The sequence below is a fragment of the Crocodylus siamensis genome, chromosome 1, assembly GCF_052110815.1.
Source record: "Crocodylus siamensis isolate JL-2025a chromosome 1, ASM5211081v1, whole genome shotgun sequence".
Taxonomy (NCBI): domain Eukaryota; kingdom Metazoa; phylum Chordata; order Crocodylia; family Crocodylidae; genus Crocodylus; species Crocodylus siamensis.
The window spans coordinates 118,346,537-118,367,108 of NC_143395.1; the positions used below are offsets into that span (position 1 = coordinate 118,346,537).

Below are 20,572 nucleotides of genomic sequence, written 5' to 3' on the forward strand. Positions count from 1 at the left end.
TTAATAGAATACATCCTATTTATTGTGACCCTTTTCTGTAGTGACTAAGTGTTAATTTTTCTTACTTCTTCTAGGAAAGTGTGCTATGTAAAACAAATAGATGACTTCTACAAACCTCTCAGTCCCTTATACATTCTTCTTCCCAGATGTTCCCTATCTGACTCGTATATTTGTAAACAGTTTGTTGCCATGATATTCTTAGTCTTCATTGACATCTCTTCCCTAAGGGTTTCCACTGATGACATCTCTTCCCCTAAGGGAATCCGAATCTGAACATTTGATGCTGATTCAGAGAATCAGAGATTCAGCCATAGACACAGCTTTAAAAGTTTTTTCCACATACGTCAAGGTACCAGGTGTAGCTCATGAATGCTTCCATGGTGGGGTGGATGGAGCATCCCACAAGAGTGCAGGGGGGCCCCATGTGCTTGGCAGCAAACCCAGAAGTGGACCAGAAGTACTTCCGGGTTCAGTGCCGAGCGCGCTGGAGACCACCCTCCTCCCCCTCCGTTGGGACACTGCATCCATCCCACCATCTCAGTGTTCACGAGCCGCCTGGTACCTAGAGGTATGTAGAAAAAACATTTAAAGCTGTGTCTGTGTCCGAATCATCGAATCTTTCCGAATCTCTATCAATCTATTTGCTGAGTTCCAATACAATTCAGAGAGATTAAAGGGTCTCCTGATTCAATTTGCATTTGGAGATTCAGCCACTGAATTGTGCTAAATCTTCACCAAACCAAATCAGTGACCAAACCTTTGCACAGCTCTACGTTATGTAGGAACCTACTGGTACTTGCTAGTATCTATCTCCAGATTTACCTTATCCATTCATTTAACTCTTAATGTTCTTTGTGGACATAATGTATCTAAAACAGTGGTTTTCAATTTGTGGTCCACTGACCTCTGGACATCCACAGACTGTGTCTAAGGGTTCCATGAAAGATGAATATGATTAATAAAAACTATATGAATACCCACTTAAAAGTCAAAAGTGCACCTCGACTTGAAATTTCCAAAGGGGTCCACACCTCCATTTGAAAATGTTTAGGGGTCTGCATCATTGGTATTTCTACAGGAGATGCGGTCACACCTGAAACTGCAGGATAGACAAATCCTGAGTGTCCTTTTTAGTTTTTAGCAAAAGTTGGGTCCTTATATTAGTTGCCAGCAGACCTAAATGTAAGTTAAATTGTTTAAAGCAGGGGTGCTCAACCCCTGGACCCCAGACCAAATCTGGCCTGTGGGTCAGGAAATTTGGCAGCGGGGGAGCAGTAGCAATGAATACCCAATGCCCAAGTCCCATGTGGCTCGGTTGAGGCTGGGCCTCCCTCTCCTTTCCCATGCTGCCTTGGGCAATAGCCTCTCACCCCATGGGGCAAGGCTGGGGTTGGGGCTGGGCCCTTCACCCCTGCCACACCTCCATATGGGTGGGTTGGGTCCTTGCCCACCCTATGTACCAAATCAGACACCTAGTCAGATCCTGCCCACAAATGGACCAGGTATTGCCCATCCAGGTATTGCCCATAGGGCAAAAAGTTGGGCACTATTAGTTTACAGCTTTGTAATTCAAATGTGGCTTCCTAAAAGCCAGTAGTTCTCAACCTTTATAGACACAAGGCATCCCTCAAAAAGTGCCAGCTTTTACTTATAACTTGTCTTTTGACTGCAGAAAAACTATAGAGCAATTAGACTACAACAGGTCAGAAAGTTTTTAATATCTTGTTTGAAATCTCTGGGATTATATCAGTGTTAACACTGTGCAGCACCCTTGTAAGAATCTCCAGTACCCCAAGATGCCACAGCACCCTAACTGATGTCTGAACCAGGTTGCTGTTCTCAGCAAACCGTTAAAAAACTAGTTGAATGGGGAACTTGCAGGGAAAAAAAATCATCCAAAGACTAAATCGTTAAGTATGATTTAAATTGGGACTATGGGTACTTATCCCATTACCTGCATTAGCTTTTGTGACTGTTGTTCCTATGGGTTCTTTGCTTGTTTGCTTCCCTGAGCATTGGCCCCACTTTCTTGCTGCCTTTGTATTCAAACCGCTGTCTTCCACACCACTCCTGTCACACCACATCTGATGAAGTGAGCTCTAACCCGTGAAAACATGTGCTGGATGGATGGATAGAGAAAGAAGGGTAGATTTGCACCATATAAACTAACTAAAGTAGATCTATACATGTTGGCTCTTAGTTTTCACTCATGTGGGGTGTGTGCATATCTCCTTCCTTAAGGCCCCAATGCAAAAGCACCCTTACAGCACCTGGTGACACTGCAGCTCACTGCACCTGGTTGTGACAGACAGTCGTGTTAGACTGAAGTCAGGTAGAAAGCAGGGTAAAATTGCACCTGATAGACCAGCTGATAAATAGATTGATATATATTCTGTAAAAATACTACATAAATAATACTATATTATTGTGTATTATTATATATGTTGCTATATTTTATATGTATATGTATGTATATAAAAGCTAGTCTATCAGGTGTGTGTGTATGCATGTGTGTGATTAGCTAGTCTATCAGGTGGGGTGTGTGTGCAAATGTATACACATAGGTGGTGTGTGCATGTGTGTGTATACACGTATGTAGCTAGTCTAGCAAGTACAGGGCGTGTGCGTAAATATATAAAAATACAACGTGGCGTGTAGTTGCGTGTGTATGCACATATGTAGCTAGTCTGTCAGGTGGGTGTGTACATATACACATACAACGTGGTGTGGCGTGTGTGTGTAGACGTGTGTAGCTAGTCTAGCAGGTAGGGGTGGTGTGTGTATCAGTATATACACCTACAACGCGGCGCGGCGCGCAGGGGTGTGCGTGGTGCACGCACTAGCGGGCTCCCAGGCGCACGTCGTAGAGCGCCCGGCGGCAGCCGAGCGTCGCGTCCCGCCCGCTCTCGCAGCGGCTGGTGCAGCCGGCGGCCTCCCCCGGGGCAGCGCCGCTGAGACTCCTCCCCCGGAGGCGGTGCCTGCTGCACGCGGCCGCCGCAGCCGCCCGGAGGCAGGCGGCGTAGCGGCACGTGGTCGGCTCCCGAGCTGCTGGTGCCGCGGTAGCATGAGTGCGGGCAGGCTGGGCGCGCTCCGCCGCCTGCACTGGAGCAGGGCCGGGGCCGCGTCTAGGGCAGAGCCGGCGCTGCGGCTCCTGCAGGCGGGCTGCCCCGCGCCCGCGCCCGCCCGCAGCCCCCGGCGCCGGCTGCACCAGCAACAGGCGACGGGCGGCACCAGGTGAGGGGGCCGGCGGGCGGGGGGGCGGGCGGCGGCTGATGCAACCGCCCGGCGGCGAGCGGCCCCTGCTGCCCCGGGCCGGCGCCGCTCGGGGAGCCGCCAGGGGCTCCCTCCGGCCGTGTGCTCGGGTGCCCGGCCCTTGCAGCGGGCCCGCGGGGGGGCCACATCACTCTTGATGCCCCCCTGTAGCCACCCAGGTCTGCCCTGCTGGGGTTAAGCCAGGCCCTTCATACCCGAGACGAGCAGGGTGGTGATGGACAGCCCTTGTAGGGGTGCCCAGGGCTGTAAAGAGAGCTTTGCAATGAACTCAAGGTAGAGTTTGGATTATGGTTGTAGGGGGCAGGGAGGTGGCCTAACTCAGTGGGTTTCAACCTTTTTTTGTACCAGGACCCGTTCGTACACTGATGGCCAGTGCTGACCCAGGGCTCGCTCCTGACCCTTTGCCCCCAGCCCCTCCCCCAAGCAACCCCTCACAGGCTGGAGCTTTGCCAGCCTGCAAGGGAATAGCCATCGTTTTCCTCCTTGAAAGGGGAGTTTCAAAAGTTTGTTCGCAACCCTTTCCTATATGTGACCCACTTCTGCGTCGTGACCCACAGGTTGAGAAATGCTGGCCTAGGCCACCTTTAGGGACCACTTCCAGGCCTGCTTCTCTGTGACTGGAGGGGAAATGGACCCTGTGCTTCTCAGCCTTCACCCTCGGAGAGCTGAGCCAGCACCTAATTCGCGTTTGCTTTCTGAGGACAGAAGAATACAAGGGGGATTGGACACACGTAGGGCAGAGGGCTTTTAAGGCCTGGGATTCCCATTTGGAAATCTCTGGGTTCACCCGAGGCACAGTGTTACCAGTGCTAGCATCGCGCACCAACCCTGATAGGATCTCAAGGCACCCCAGGGGGCTGTGCCACTCAGGTTGAGCATCTCTGTTTTGAAGCTGAACTGTGTTCAGTGGTCTTCTTGAGAGACGTAGCAAATGCTTCTTACCGGTTGACAGTGCTGCCTGGAGCATGGGGCTGGACTAGATGACCTAACTGAAAAGCTTCCTTCCCCTATCCTAAAATGTCAGATGCCTTGTCAGGGGAAAGGATTCCCACTAGGACAGCAGCCTGTATTGGCTGTGGGCCCCTGAAAGGGTAAAGGACCGTTCTGGAATAGGAAAAATCTCTGTCCTCCTGCCCTGCCCCTATTTTGTGTCCGCTCTGAGGGCATGGATCTACTTTTCTCCTGCAACCTCCAAGGAGGATAATCTAACCCAAAAGTCCCTTAGCCTTTATTTCTGCACTGGGGATGTGGGGGTTGTGTTTACCTTTCCAGTCCTTGTCTGCTGCCATTTCTAGACAGGGGCATACGAGAAGGGGGGGGGCTCCCTTCCAAGGCTTCCGGGAAATTCTGAATAATCTAGCAGAGAAAGCGACCGTAATTTTAACCTGTGCTTGTTATTGCCAGTAATGGAATCGCCTTCACATGCGAAAAGATATCAGTTCCATTTGCAGTGTCATCCCCAGCTCCAGTTTCTAAGGCTGAGTTTCTTAATTAGGAGAGTAATCTCTGCAGAAAGATAGTGATATTTCCTGAAGTTTCCTGCTGTTCGCTGAGAAGTAGACTTCTCAAGCCTTGTTGTAGAAGAACAGTAGATTGGCAAACTATAAAGACTGGGGTAATGATAAAAAGCAGGTATAAATTGAAGGTATTTTGATGGGCTTATTCCATTCTAAGTCATGTGGACACTAATACCGAAACAGTCTGGAAAACTAATGCCAAAAGGTTATAGAGCAAAAAGGATATGTTTAAGAAAAATTGATGCTATATTACTTTTATCTTGCAGTGAAATCATTCAGAGTTCAAAGAAAGTCTTGGCCTCCTTGAAGAAAAAACACCCTATGCTTAAGCCAACGCTTGCAATTTTACAGGTACTGTGTATGTGTTGTATTTAATTAAAGGATTGCTTTTTGGTACTTCCTTTTTGAAACTTAAAAATTTAGAAAATTTGTTTTGGACAAGAATCTAATCTTGCATTTGTATTATAAGGAGGGAAGCAGAACAGTGTTTAATTAGTGTTCATAGTGATGTTTTCTAAGTCAGTGTACCGTTAAATGTCAAATTATATCTAATAGTAAGTGCTTTATTAACACACGGTATTGCTGATACTTTTTTAAATGCAGAAGAATCGTCTAATGTTTAAACATCTCTGTGGATGATCAACAGCAGATTTTGCTGCCAAGCCATAAAGACCCTTTTCACCTGTGTTTGAATGCATAAGCATACTGCTTAGATTATGTCTATTTTTGTAGAAAGTCATAAGAGATCTTTCTTTGGGTTTCTTATGTGACCACCTTTCACCGTCTGGGCGTAGACACCCTTGTCGTCTTGTTCATAGTTGGTTTGGACTTCTAGACAAGAAAGACCTCTAGTGCCTGTACTCTGTGGCTGCCTGTAAGGGAAACCACGAATTCTGCGTACGCTGAAGTTTGTCTTCTGACTGGCTTCAGTCATTTTTTTTTATCAGGACCTTGAACCCGAACTTGATTCAGGATGCTTTAAAATTAGTAGAAGTAAGGGAAAAACAATAAAGGACTTATTCATTTCCCTGTTATTTTTTGCTTTCATTTTGAGTGTAGTGATTTTTATATTTTATATTTAAAAAAAAAAAAACCCCACCAACAACAGACTAGTAACAGTCAATTGCCTAAAATCATTGTTTTGTTTAATTTTGTGATCAAAGTTAAGTTCAGTACAGATTTCTTGGGAATCGTAAATACTGCTTTCATTTGATGTTTCTAATCTGTGAAAATGATTGAAAAATCTCCTGAAATTCAGATGTAGATAAGATGGCAAAGGTCTGTTCTTTATTAAAATGCAGGTAGTTACAGAGGCTGGATCACTAAGATAACTGGCATTTGCTTCGAGGCATTTGTTTTGTATCTGCTCCAGATGAGGAATAGCAAAATGCTGTTGTAAAGATAACTTTTTGGTGGTGTTTGTGAAGACTCAAAGACTTTGGTCTTTAAAAAACAACAGATTACCTCAGGAGCGACCAAAATATGGCCTGTTGACTGGATCTGGCTTGTGAAGCTGTCTCATCTGTAGGGACCTACTGAATTCGCAGTGGAAGTGGTATGTGCAGTGGCTCCTTTAATATCTTAAATGGTCCCCTGTGCACACCTTCTCCTCCGCCCCCATGCACACCTTCCCCCACCCCGGTGCTGATTAGCAGAGGACCCCGCTGCTCCCTCTTGAACAGCAGGAAAGCTAAAAACATGGTTTTAAACATGACGCCGTTTTTGGCTCTAAGCTAGTCAGCAGTAAACAGTGAGACCCCTCAGCCAATCAGCAGCGAGAGGCAAAAACGGCACCATATTTAAAACCTCAGTTTTTGCCTCTGCACTGGAGTGAGCCGCAAGCAGGGCCTCTCCACCAATCAGCGGGGGGTAAGGGCGGATGCGGGGGGGACCTGCAAGATTAAAGGAGCCAGAGTACCACCCCACTTCTGCCATTAATTCAGTAGGTCTCTAGTCAGCTGACCTGTGGGGCTCTCCACAGGTCTGGAAATTTAACTGTGTGATAAGCAGTGGCAACATTAATTGCAGGAACCATGGCAATATCTGGATCCGTGGGAACCTCTGTGAGCTGGATCTAGAACGTAGAGCTGCATCATCTGGCCCATTGGACTGAAAATTTGGTAGTGACAGACAGCTACTGCAGCAACTGATGCTGTTGCTGCCAAATTCTAGCCCCAGGGGCTGGGATGACTTGACTCCATGCTCTGGGTTGGCCCATGGACCAGCCCTGTACCATTCATTCCAGCCCTTCAGTGCCAGTTGGGGCCCACTGGTCTACATCACAAAGTCCATCATAATATTTGACAGTAGTTTGCACCTGTATTAGTAGCTGCACTAGAGGTAAAACATAAATTTATGACACTTTGGAACAGAATAGCATATGTTTCTGTTGTCATTGCCTATGCTTTTCTTATTCTATGGAAGCAGAGAGAACTGTAACAGCAAGTATTACCAGACTGGTGTCTTTCTTAAATACTAAGCAAGTTCACTTCACTGCTTGTTTACTCTCAATTTATCTGTAAGAACTGGGCAGAGATTAAACGTGTTTGAATACGTCAAACCAAGATAAATTTCCCACAGTGATTTCCTGGCAGTTTCTTATAAATATTGTTGATTTAACCTCCTTTCACTGTTAACAGTGATAGATTTATTTTGCAGAGCTAGGTTCCAGTGTATACATAATAGGCATAAAATTCCCTTAAATGCTAAATATTCTTTTTTGGGTTTGTTCTCTCTTTTTCCCTGAAGGCAGGAAGTTATGATTTGGTGCAAGAAATGAACAAGAACTTGGCTGAAGAGGTAAGTGTCACAAACCCATTGGCAGAAGACCCCCAAAGCCTCAAGTTTCTCCCCACTACACTACCATTCACCTCAAGGAGACCTGAGAGCTCCTTATCCCAGCACCTTAGTTTCTGTACCCTTACACTGGACTCTGTGGCTGCAGTAAAGAATCTGTCAGTCCTAAGTGACCCCTCTGTTTCGGGTTATGAAAATTTCATAGATTTCATAGACATTAGGGGCTGGAAGGGATCTCATGAGATGATTGGGTCCAGCCCCCCTATCACAGGCAGGAAGTCAGCTGGGATCAAGTGACTCCAGCAAGAAATAAATCCACCTGTTTTTTGAAGGAGTCCAGAGTAGGTGCTTGCACCACCTCTGGGGAGAGTTTGTTCCAGACCTTGGATACACGTGCTGTAAAGAACTTTTTTCTTATGTCTAGTCTAAATTGACCTTCCTGGAGTTTATGGCCATTAGACCTTTTTATCCCTAAGGGAGCTCTGGTGAACAGGGGTTCTCCCAGGTCCTGATGTACCCCTCTTATGTAATTGTAGTCTGCCACCAAATCCCCCCTGAGCCTTCTCTTCTCTAGACTGAAGAGTCCCAAGTTCCTCAGCCTCTCCTCATATGGCCTTCCCTCCAGGCCTTTGATCATATGAGTGGCTTTACTCTGGACTCTCTCAAGCTTCTCCACATCCTTCCTGAAGTGGGGGGCCCAATACTGGACGCAATACTCCAGCTGCGGTCCCACCAAGGTTGAGTGAAGCAGGAGGATGACTTCCCTGGTTTTGCTTGAGATTCACCGGTGGATGCACGCCAGAGTTTGGTTAGCTTTGCCAGCTACACCATCACATCGGTGGCTCATATTCATCTTGTGGTCTATAAAACCCCCAACTCCCTTTCGGTTTTGGTGCTAGCGAGTGTAGCCGAGCCTGTAAGTATGCTAAGGGTTCTTCCTACCAAGGTGCAGCTCCTTGTACTTTTCTGCATTGAAGGCCATCAGGTTTTGGTCAGCCCACCTTGAGAGTGTGTCCAAGTTGGCCTGTATCCCCAGTCTGTCTTGTGGTGTGACTGCCCTCCCTCATAATTTGGTATAGTCTGCGAATTTGGCCAGTTCGCATCTGACTCCTGAATCCAGATCATTGATGAAGATGTTAAAAAGTACTGGCCCAAGTACAGAGCCCTGAGGGATTCCAGTGGTAACCCTGTGCCACACTGAATTCCTCCCTTCAACTAGTACTCTTTGGGTCCAACCCTGTAGCCAGTTGCTTAGCCATCGGACTGGATGATGATCAAGGCCACAGTTCCCTAGCTTAACCATGACGACATCATAGGGGACTAGGTCAAAGGCTTTCTTGAAGTCCAGATATATGACATTCACATCATCTCCCTTGTCCAGGGCACATGTTACCTGGTCATAGAAGGAGATGAGGTTGGTCAGGCAAGACCTGCCAGTCACAAAGCCACGTTGGCTGGCATTCAGAAGCTGGCCTTCCCATAGTTTGATGTTGGTGGATCTCTTAACAATTTTCTCTGGGATTTTTCCAGGGACAGACATCAGACTGATTGGTTTGTAGTGGTCATCCCTCCTCCCTTTCTTGTAGATAGAAACCACGTTGGTTGTTTTCCAGTCATTTGGGACCTCATCCGAGAGTCACAATTTTTCAAATATCCCTGCCAAGGGGGATGCAATGACGTCTGCCAGCTCTTTCAAGACCCTTGGGTGCATTCCGTCTGGGCCTGTGGACTTGTGAATGTCCAGTTTCTCAAGGTGTTCCCTCACCTGATCCACATCGATTTTTTGGATCCGTCGCCCAGTCCTGAATTGGTTTGCGCCATTCCTGACACTGTGATCCTCCTGGGAGGGTGAAAAACCAATGCAAAAAGGTAATTTAGGAGATTGGCCCTTGGGTATCTGATGTCAGTTGCCCCATTGGGTCTCTCAGGGGCCCAATGCTATCCTTGGTTTTTTTTTTCTACTTCCCACGCATCTGAAGAAGGACTTCGTTGTCTTTGATCCCTGTAGCTAGCCTAAGTTTGGTATGTGCCTTGGCTTTTTTTGACCACTCTTTGCAGGTGCGGGCGAGTGCAGATTAATCCTCATTGGTAATGCTTCCTGTTTTCCATCTGGTGTAGGCTACTCTTTTGAGCTTAATGAGGTCCAAGAGTTCCTTATTCAACCATGGGAGCTTCCTTGCCTGTTGACTGCATTTCTTGCGGGATGGGGTGGCTTTGTCCTGTGCTTCAAGGATTGTGTTTTTGAGCGATGACCATTCCTCGTATACTCCCTTTTCTGGGGGGTGAGGGGTATGGCTTCTGATTGCCTTACTGACCAATTCTCTCAGTTCGCAGAAGTCAGCCTTCCCAAAGTGAAGCACTTCTGTTTTACTGAGGGGTTTGCCTGCTCTTCAGTGAACTAAGAAGGAGAGAGTCAGCCTTGACTATCATCTTCCCAAAAGTCACTCCTCCTGCACTCAACCAACTGGGAGAGAGACAACAAAGGCTGCTTACAAACATTAAAAAAAAAAAAATGGGGATTTACTTTAAACTTCGCATGCCCCCTTGCTGAGCCCAGTACATGCCCAGAAGAGGCATCACATTAGTTGGACCTGGCTTGCCCAATGTCTGTATAGATTGGGAGTTTTTATCTAATAGCTGATTGAATCAAGTATTAGATAAAAGCACCAAAAAGCCCTGCCAGAGTGCCTGATCTATACAGATGCTATGAAGCAGGGTCGAGCTAATGTGCTGCTTCTTCCGGTAAATTACCTTTTTGTTTGTTTGTTTTTAACGTCTGAAAGCAGCCAAAATAATTTATTATAAAAACAGAACAAGCATAAGAAAACAGCAACTATATGTTGAGATACAGACAGAGATATAAGATGAAAGCAACAAAACAGAACATTGACCCTACACTTGAAATCCAAAGATTCAGTCCTTAGCCAGCTCCAGAGATCTAAATGTTGACTAAAAGTTTATCTTGATCCACCTGTAATAAAACAGTAGAGCCCATTCTTGTACTGGGAAGACTAAAGACCCAGCCATGCTTTCTAGACAGGCTTAAGTACAGTACTAGACTGCAGTCTTACATCCTCTGTAAATGTGTAGATTAATTAATCTGGTATGCTGTCTCCTGTATGATAGTTTGACTAGGTATCAGGCCTCTTTTAAAATGTGGATATTCCCTGCTGTGCCCCATCTTCCAAATCAGAGCCCAGACCTTGGCCCACGGTTCTGCTTTGGCTCTTTATATCATGGAGTCCCCCAGGGTTTTTCAAGTGGAGTGCCCCAGGGATTGGTCCTGGGAATGGTTTTGTTTAATATCTTTATTAGTGACCTGGAAGATGGGTTGGAGTGTACCCTTGGCAAGTTTGTGGATGACACTAAGCTGGGGGCAGTAGTAGATACGCTGGAGGATAGGGCTAGGATTCAGAGAGAGAGCGAGACCTAGACAAATTGGAGGATTGGACCAAACACAGTTTTATGAAGTTCAATTAGAAGTGCAAAGTCCTGCACTTGGGATGGAATAATTCCATGCACTGGTACAGGCCATGGACCAACTGGCTAAGCAGCAGCTCTGCAGACAAGGATCTGGGGGTTACAGTGGACAGTAAGCTGAATATGACCCAACAATTTGCGAAGAGGGCTAACGGCATACTGGGCTGCATTACTAGGAGCATTGCCAGCAGATCAAGAGAAGTGATTATTTCCTTCTATTCAGCACTGGTGAGGCCACATTTGGAGTACTGTGTCCAGTTTTGGGCCCCCCACTATGGAAAGGATGTGGACAAATTGAGTCCAGTGGAGGGCAATAAAAATGGCTAGAGGTCTGGGGCACATGACTTCTGAGGAGAGGCTGAGGGAACTGGACTTCTTTAATTTGGAGAGTAGAGAACTGAGAGGGGATTTAATAGCTGTCTACAACTCCCTGAAGTGGGGTTCCAAAGAGGATGAAGCTAGACTGTTCTCAGCAGTGGCAGATGACAGAACAAGGAGCAAGGGTTTCAAGTTGCAGCAAGGGAAGTTTAGGTTGGATATTAGCAGCATGGTAGTAAAGCACTGGAACAGGCTACTCAGAAAGGTGAAATCTTCTTCCTTGGAAGTTTTTAAACCCCAGGTAGGCAAAGCCTTGGCTAGGACAATGTAGTTGGGGATGGTCCTGCTTTGAGCACCATGTTGGACTAGATCAGCATTTCTCAACCTGTGGGTGGCGACCCAAAAGTGGGTCACAAGAATATATGAAAGGGTCACAAACAAACTTCAAAAATGGATACTCCTTTAAAGGGGAAAAGCTTGGGAAATGGTGGCTTTTCCCTTGCAGGCTGTCAGAATTCCAGTCTGCAAGAGGGCTTGGAGGCCCTGTATGCCTCACACACACCACCCCCTGCCCCACCCACTGAGGGGCTGGGACCTGGGGCTAGGGGACAGCAGATCAGGAATGAGGGGCACTAGGTTGAACTGGTCACTGATGTTTACAAATGGGTCCTGGTATAAAATGGGTCCAGGTACCCAAAAAGGTTGAGAACCACTGGATTAGATGACTTCTTGAGGTCCATTCCATCCCTAATTTTCTCTGATTCCATTTCATTGTCTGGCCAGACTCTGGCTTACATAAACCAAGTCAATGCTAATTCTTAGCCATTGACGCTAAATATGAACAATTGTGGGCTGTTCGAGTTAAGCATGCCTTACATTTATATAAATTGCTATAATATATACAGAGAGGAGAACAATAGAACTGAACACAGTTTTGCACTAGCTACAATTAGAGGCCAGACAACTAAGCCTAATTTGGGAGAATATCTACGCATGCATGCCGTGTAATGAATCCCCAACTTAATTATGTCTTGGGTTACTTCAGTGACAGTGAGATTTAGGGAGTGATTACTTTTAATTATGAGTTGTTTGACCATGTTAGTATTTATAGAATTTTGTTCTTTTGCCAGATTGGTCTATATATTATCCACATTTGGCTCCCTGAAGACAGCAGTGAAGATGAGGTAACTATGGCACCCTGGGAATTTTATTCTTGCTTTTATTCTTGCTTTCACCCTAAAATCAAATGGGTACTTTCAAAATATGTATTTCTTGCTAACATTCCTCCCCATCATATTTGTTAAATTCATACAGAGTTAGGTAAATACTAGGGTTGTGCAAGCTTTGGTCCCTGATTCAATTTGGCAGAGATTTGGCCCAATTCAGTGGCCAAATCTCAGAATCTGAATCAAATCAGGAGACCCTTTAATCTCTCTGAATAGAATCGGAACTCTCCGAATTGATTCGGAGAGATTCAGACATAGACACAGCTTTACATACCTTCTATATACCTCAAGGTAGTAGGTGGCTTATGAATGCTGAGATGCTGGGGCAGGTGGAGCATCCCATGAGCGTGGGGGGTTTCCCAGCACACTTGGCAGCAGACCCAGAAGTGGACCAGAAGCACCTCTGTTCCATTTCCAGGTCCACCAGGGAGCGCCCAGGGCGCACCCCCCTCCCCCGGCACGATGACTGGTGCCTCCTGGGTCTGGGGAGCAACCAGTGTTTCCCTGCAGCAGATTGCCAAGCCGGGGAGATGTGAGGGGGCCCCCCTGCGTGCTCTCCAGCAGACCTGGAAGTAGACCAGAAGTACTGCCAAGCACGCAGGGGACCCCCTCGCTCCTGTGGGACTCTATCCACCCCAGCATTGCAGTCTTCACAAGCTGCACCTGGTACCTCGTGGGATGTAGAAAAAACATTTAAAACTGTGTCTATGGCCAAATCACTGATTCTCTGAATTGGAGTTGCATCTTCAGATTTGGATTCGGCCAAATCGAATCAGGGACAGTGATCTGAATCAACGAATCAAATCTCTGTCCCCAATTTGGGCTGAATCTGAATTGAATATGGCCTGTTTCCCACCCCCCCTAGTAAATACCATGCCCATTTTGAAAAGAAGAATAAAGATTAAAAGAAGAATCAAAAAGAATCAAGATTTAAAAGAAGAATCAAGATTGTTGAACGATTTCTTTGCCGCCTTTGCCTCCGTCTTCCTAAGTAGGGACCAGAATAGCCACCTCCCTGCTGGGCCCCCCTCGGGCCCCAGGGGAGGCACACCTGGGCCACAGGTTAGCGAGGATTTAGGGAGCTTCTGGAGGGGTTGGACGTATTCAAGTCAGCCGGCCTGGATGATCTCCACCCTAGAGTTCTAAAGGAACTGGCCGAGGTCATTGCAAGTCCCCTGGCACAACTTTACGAGCACTCGTGGTGCTCTGGTGAGGTACCGCAGGACTGGAAGAGGGCCAACATGGTCCCCATCTTCAAAAAAGGCAGGAAGGAGGCCCCAGGAAACTATAGGCTGGTTAGTCTTACCTCGATCCCAGGCAAGCTGTTTGAGAAAATTATGCTGGCACACATCCAGGAGGGGCCAGCAGGGGGACTGCATGCTTAGGAGCAACCAACACGGGTTCATCGGTGGCAGGTCCTGTCAGACCAACCTGGTGGCCTTTTACGATCAGATCACCAGATCATTAGATGCAGGGGTAGCAGTGGATATAATCTTCCTGGACTTCCGGAAGGCTTTTGACACTGTCTCTCACCCCGTTCTCATTAAGAAACTGGGGGGCTGTGGTGTAGACACCCACACAGTCAAATGGGTCGCCAACTGGCTGGAGGGCCGCACCCAGAGGGTGGTAGTGGATGGGTCCTCCTCAACCTGGAAGGATGTGGGCAGTGGGGTTCTGCAGGGCTCGGTCCTCAGGCCCGCACTGTTCAACATCTTCATCAGCGATTTGGATGAGGGATTAAAAAGCACCCTGTTCAAATTTGCTGATGACACTAAGAGGTGGGGTGTCGTGGGCACACTGGAAGGATGCAACAGGCTACAATCAGACCTAGACAGGTTATAGGGGTGGCTGGACGAGAATAGGATGGGTTTCAACACAGACAAGTGCAAGGTGATGCACCTCGGGAGGAACAGCCGGCACCATACCTACAGGTTAGGGAACTCCCCTCTTGTCAGCACGGAGGCGGAAAGGGATCTGGGGGTCATCATTGACTCCAAGATGAACATGGGCTGGCAGTGTGGGGAGGCAGTTAGGAAGGCCAACCACACCTTGTCATGCATCCACAGATGCATCTCGAGCAGGTCCAAAGAGGTGATCCTCCCCCTCTATGCAGCACTGGTCAGGCCGCAGCTGGAGTATTGCGTCCAGTTCTGGGCACCGCACTTCAAGAGGGATGTGGACAGCATGGAGAGGGTCCAGAGGAGGGCCACTCGCATGATCAGGGGACAACAGGGCAGGCCCTATGAGGAGAGGCTATGGGACCTGAACCTGTTCAGCCTCCACAAGAGAAGGCTGAGGAGGGAAGGCTGTTACAAACTAGTCAGAGGGGACCAGCAGGCACTGGGGAAGTCCCTGTTCCCCTGAGCACTACCAGGAGTGACCAGGAATAACGGTCACAAGCTGGTAGAGGGTAGGTTTAGGCTAGATATCAGGAGGTGCTACTTCACTGTCAGGGTGGCTAGGGTCTGGAACCAGCTTCCAAGAGAAGTGGTGCAGGCTCCTACCCTGGGGGTCTTTAAGAGGAGGTTAGATGAACATCTTGCTGGGGTCATTTGACCCCAGTATTCTTTCCTGCCATGGCAGGGGGTCAGACTAGATGATCTGCTCGGGTCCCTTCCGACCCTAGAAACTATGAAACTAAGATACAGAGAGAGTAAATGAATTGCTAGGTCTTGCAGGAAGCCTGTGCAACCAGAAAACAGAACTTGAATCTCCTGATCCCAGTTGAGTGCCTTAACCCAAAGAGCCTGTAATGGTACAGTGACCAATGGTCCACTGGGGCATAATTTCCCAAGATTTTATGTATAGATCTCTACTTGGATTTGGCAGAGAATCTGGGACTGGGTGCCTTACTTTTCATATCTTGTATCTTGCAGCTGCTGTTTACCCTGTGATATCAAAAATTCATATATACTCCTTGCTCTTCAAACAAGGTGCTGTAGCTGTGATGATCCCAGAAATATACAAGAACAAAGGAATTTTTGGTGATAGCTTTTATTAGACCAACTGTGTAGTTGGGAGAGATGTTAGGGCAATCTGTGCTAGACAACTTGTCTGTCTGGCACAGGTGGTTTGTCTAACATTTCTTCCAGCTATACAGTTGGTCCAATAAAAGATATTACCAAAAAATCCTTGTCTTGCTTTGGTTATCCAGTTACAAGACAGTAATACTGAACTAAGGTAATTATGCATTAAATATAGAAAACCGTATGTATGTGATTTGAGTGGGCCATTTGCAATCTAAAAATAGCAAGGGGATTCAAATTTAAGGGTGCCACTATGCCCTCAGCTTGTCATCTTGCACTTTGGCAGTTCAGATTGTACAGTATGTACAGTAATTTGTTCCTCCAGACTCTTCCATTGTGTTATATACTTGCAAAGCATTGTGCAAAAGTATGTTTCATAAAGTGTTCATATCTTGTGCTTGTATTTATTTCAAATTGTATTATAGTTTAGTAAAGTTGCAAGAAACATTTCCAAACGTATTCTGGTGAGCTTCCAAGTCTTGGGTAGGCAGGTCTGCTTCATCAAAGATTTATGTACTTTAACTTTGTGGTTGCTATAAATTCAGTATTTACCAATATAAGAAAACGAAGCCTTCCAAAAACAAGCAAGATTTGCCTTATGATTTTTATAATGAGAGGGAAATTTATCTGTGAATAACACTCATGTGAAATAGGTCAAATGTCCTGAATGTGGAATTGTAGCTCTCTCGTCTTAAACACTCTCCTTGATTAGCAACTGAATGAAATACAGTGGTAAAAAGCAGTGGTGCCATTTCAGCTTTTAATGAACATGAGAGAAGTTATTTTGAGACTCCAAATTTTTCATATTGGAACAAGTTTATTTTTGTGATGTACTTGAACACGTGGTCTCTGTTTGTTTGCTCATTACAGTTACATTTTGTGTAGTGCCCACAACTTTGGGAGCAGCCCCAAACATAAAAACAAAATCCCAAAAAAACTCTATCCAAATCCATTTTAATAGAAATTAACGAGGCGTTTTATCAGAGCCACACTGTTCTCTGGTGGCCTTGTTTATAAAAAATTCAATTCATTGAAATAAATTTGTATATGTTGGGAAGAGAAAATTGGGTGTGAGAACCTAGGAGCCTCACACCCATTCATACAAGTTCTTCTATTAATGTGCCACTTTTGTGCTCTATTTAGAAACTGTCCTCTGATTTAACACAAGCCTTTCACCTTCTGGGGCACATCCAGATGCATGTGCATGTGCAGTTTGTGGTGCCAAAGTTCATTCTAGAATGAAAGTTAAACTTACTTTGTAGTATATTTCTTTGTGTTTCTTTGCCTTAATCTGAGTTCACAGGAAGAGGAAGTGTGCATTAATTAACACTTCTGAAAAATCCCAAAGAAGTTTTTCCTTCCCCCCCCAGTGGTTTTACTAAAAATGTTTTTGTTTTGGAAAGCAAACTCTGAAACTAATTTTTAAAACTTATTTTGAAGGCTCTGTGTTCTCAGTGTGCAGTAGTTATTTCTGAAAAAGAAAATCAGTCAGGATTGCTAGCCTTTAAAAAGGAAATGCAGAAATCTTTTCCTTGTGATCTTTCTCTAAGTACTTTTTTGTTGTAATGCAATTATATTCATGTTGTACATGGGCGTAGTTTGGCTGCTGTCCCAAACAAAGTTTCTTTAAACTGTAATTTTACTTCTACGTGGTGTAACAGAGAGCCTCAGGCTCTCTGTTACCTTAAGATAAAGTCAGCCCAGGTAGGGAGCACTGCAGGGCAGGCAGCTGCCAGTTGTCAGGGCAGTAGTGCAAATGAAGCAGTTAGCAGACACCTGTAAGTGGTCAGCTGACCAGATGTAGGCAAGGCCCTGGGAGCATACAAGCCCAAAGGTTGGGGCAGACAGGGGAGTTCCTCCCTGGTAGCTGCTGGGGGAAGGAGCTCCTGCCCAGGAGAGTCACCCAGGGTTGCTTGACTGTCTGCTTTGCTCCCTACAGAGCTAGTGAGGCCCTGGAACCTCACAAGGTACCCCAGCTATACTAGGGCTAAAGGTTTGCCCTCTTAAAGGGGCAGAGTGCTGTTTGCATTGTTATTATTATGTTATATAATAACATACGGGGGCTTGTGCTTATGTTTATACCTGCGGTTTGGGGTGGGGTTATGAGGGACGGTTAAGGAGGTCCCATTAGTGCCTGAGTGACATGCATTAGTCTTGAGCCCTACTATGGGCAGGCTCAAGGCTCAATTAGTTACTGAGCCCGGAGTGGGCAGAGTGCCTGGCAGCAGTGAGACGGGAGCCCGGTGCCAGAGGGGTGCAAATACACACAGGCCTGGGCCCTGGCAGACAGGGGCCCAGTGACCCGAAAGAACAAGCACAAGCTGGTGCCTCAGAGCCAGGTCTGATTCAGTGGGCCCAGGTTAGAAGGTCTTGCGAGAGTAATGGGGTGGAGGCTGAAAAGGCTGAAGCCCTGACAGAAGGAATGACAGTACAGTAATGCCTACAAGGCATGGGGCGTGGTGTAGGGGAGGATTTGGAGCCACACAATTAGCCCTTAAGGCCCTTAAGGTCCTGCCAGGCACAGGGACTACAGAGGCCCAGCAAAGGGCCTGTGACTACAGAAGCCCAGTGAAGGGCTGAGGATCCGTGAGGACTAGTAGGGTGCCGGGGACCCTAGTGGGGGTCAGTAGACCTGGGGCTACCCAAAGGTCCATGGGCAGCTTCCCAATTTATCATTAGTCCATCAAGGTGTTGCAGGCGATACAGGAAGGTGCTAATAGGGGTGGAGTGGAGAATGGTCATGGAGCCACCAGGTGGTGTCACGGCCACCTGTGGGACCCTGACGTGCTATACGTGGGTCTTCTGGAACCATTATCATATCAGGCTTTTGTTAATACTCTGTATAGAAAGAGACAAAATTCTCTTAATTTTGAAATCCCAATACAGAAAGAATGTTACATGATGAGCCCTATATGATATCTCATTGCTGACATTACAGAATACTTGTAAAAAATCATAGTGGTTTAAAGCATTAGGCCTAGTGAAGCAACTGAAGATTGGAGTAGTACAAGTTAAGTTATCTCACATTTATATAGAATTACACTGGGGAGAGGTGGTAAAAGGTAGCCACCAACTAATTCTAGAAATGCATTGGATGCTTTGTTAGTTAGATTACATGGGATCTTTCACCACACAAGTAATATTTAAGATCTGTGCTATTCGTAGGCCTTTAAGGCCTAAAAAAACAAAACAAAACAGGCACAGCAGCCCCCCTGGCTCTCCAGAGACCTAGCGGACCTAGTGTGGCTAAAAAGGAAAGCCTACAAAGGATGGAGGACGGGATTCACCTCCAAGGAGGATTACTCCGCGCTGGTCCGGTCCTGCAGGGAGCAAACCAGGAAAGCCAAGGCTGCAACTGAACTCCAACTAGCTTCAGGCATCAAGGACAACAAAAAGTCCTTTTTCAGATACGGTGGGGAGCCGGAGGAAAAGCAAGGGCAATGTTGGACCCCTGCTAAACCAGATGGGGCAACTGACAACTGACGCCCAGGAAAAAGCCAACCTATTAAATAGGTACTTTGCGTCAGTCTTTCATCAGTCACACGGGATGCCCATGCCTACTATGGGACAGGGAAATCTGGGTGAGGGGGATCCCCTACCCTCCATCAATGCTGACCTCGTGAAGGAACACCTTGAGAAGCTGGATACCTTCAAGTCAGCCCTGACAACCTGCACCCCAGGGTACTCAAGGAGCTGGTGAGCGTCATAGCCCAGCCCCTGGCACGGATCTTTGAAAACTCCTGACGTTCTGGTGTAGTACCCGAAGACTGGAAGAAGGCCAATGTGGTGCCGATCTTCAAGAAAGGGAGGAGAGTGGATCCGGCTAACTACAGGCCCATTAGCCTGACTTCTATCCTGGGGAAGATCTTAGAAAAGTTTATTAAGGAGGCCATCCTTGAGGGACTGGCCCAGGCTAACATCCTAAGGGACAGCCAGCACGGGTTTGTTGTGGGTAGGTCTTGTTTGACCAATCTCATTTCCTTCTATGACCAGGTGACCTATCACCTGGACAAGGGAGAAGAGATTGATGTCATATATCTTGACTTCAAAAAAGCTTTTGATCTGGTATCCCATGATCACCTCTTGGCCAAACTGCCCAGTTGTGGCTTTGGCTCCACCACGATCCGCTGGCTGGGAAATTGGCTTCGTGGTCGGACCCAGAGGGTTGTGATTGATGGCAGTCACTCATCGTGGTGCCCTGTGACCAGTGGGGTCCCTCAAGGCTCTGTCCTGGGACCCATCCTGTTCAACATCTTCATTAACGATGTGGACATTGGAGTCAGGAGTAGACTGGCCAAGTTCGCCGATGACACCAAACTTTGGGGCAAAGCATCCACGCCAGAAGATAGGCAGGTGATCCAGGCTGACCTGGACAAGCTCAGCAAATGGGCAGACGAGAACCTGATGGTGCTTAACACCGAAAAATGCAAGGTTCTCCACCTTGGGAGGAAAAACCTGCAGCACCCTTATAGGCTCGGCAGTGCTACGTTGGTTAGCACTACAGAAGAAAAAGACTTGTGGGTCATCGTTGACCACAAGATGAACATGAGCCTCCAATGCGATGCTGCGGCTAGTAAAGCGACCAAAACGCTGGCGTGCATCCATAGATGCTTCTCGAGCAAATCCCGGGACGTCATTCTCCCCTTGTACTCGGCCTTAGTGAGGCCGCAGCTGGAGTACTGCGTCTAGTTTTGGGCTCCACAATTCAAAAAGGATGTGGAGAAGCTTGAGAGAGTCCAGAGGAGAGCCATGCGCATGATCAGAGGTCAGGAAAACGGATCTTACGATGACAGGCTGAGAGCCATGGGACTCTTTAGCCTGGAAAAGCGCAGGCTCAGGGGTGATCTGATGGCCACCTACAAGTTTATCAGGGGTGACCACCAGGATCTGGGGGAACATCTGTTCACCAGAGCGCCCCATGGGATGACGAGGTCGA

The 20,572-nt window shown here is 47.0% G+C and overlaps 1 protein-coding gene across 7 annotated transcripts in view; it reads left to right on the top strand.

Moving 5' to 3' along the window:
- The first annotated feature begins 2,982 nt into the window (after positions 1-2,982).
- Positions 2,983-20,572, top strand: part of MTHFD1L (methylenetetrahydrofolate dehydrogenase (NADP+ dependent) 1 like) — a 276,590-nt gene continuing 259,000 nt past the window's right edge. For 4 of the 7 annotated variants that reach the window (XM_090041346.1, XM_090041382.1, XM_090041366.1 and 1 more), the window contains exons 1-4: positions 2,983-3,234; positions 5,057-5,141; positions 7,539-7,589; positions 12,515-12,568. In XM_090041346.1, the coding sequence (XP_089897472.1) occupies positions 3,065-3,234; positions 5,057-5,141; positions 7,539-7,589; positions 12,515-12,568 (360 nt within the window). In that variant the 5' untranslated portion in view covers positions 2,983-3,064. Of the gene's footprint in view, positions 3,235-5,056; positions 5,142-7,538; positions 7,590-12,514; positions 12,569-20,572 lie in introns of those variants that run through there. The other 3 variants (XM_090041373.1, XM_090041391.1, XM_090041400.1) reach the window with 3 other exon arrangements.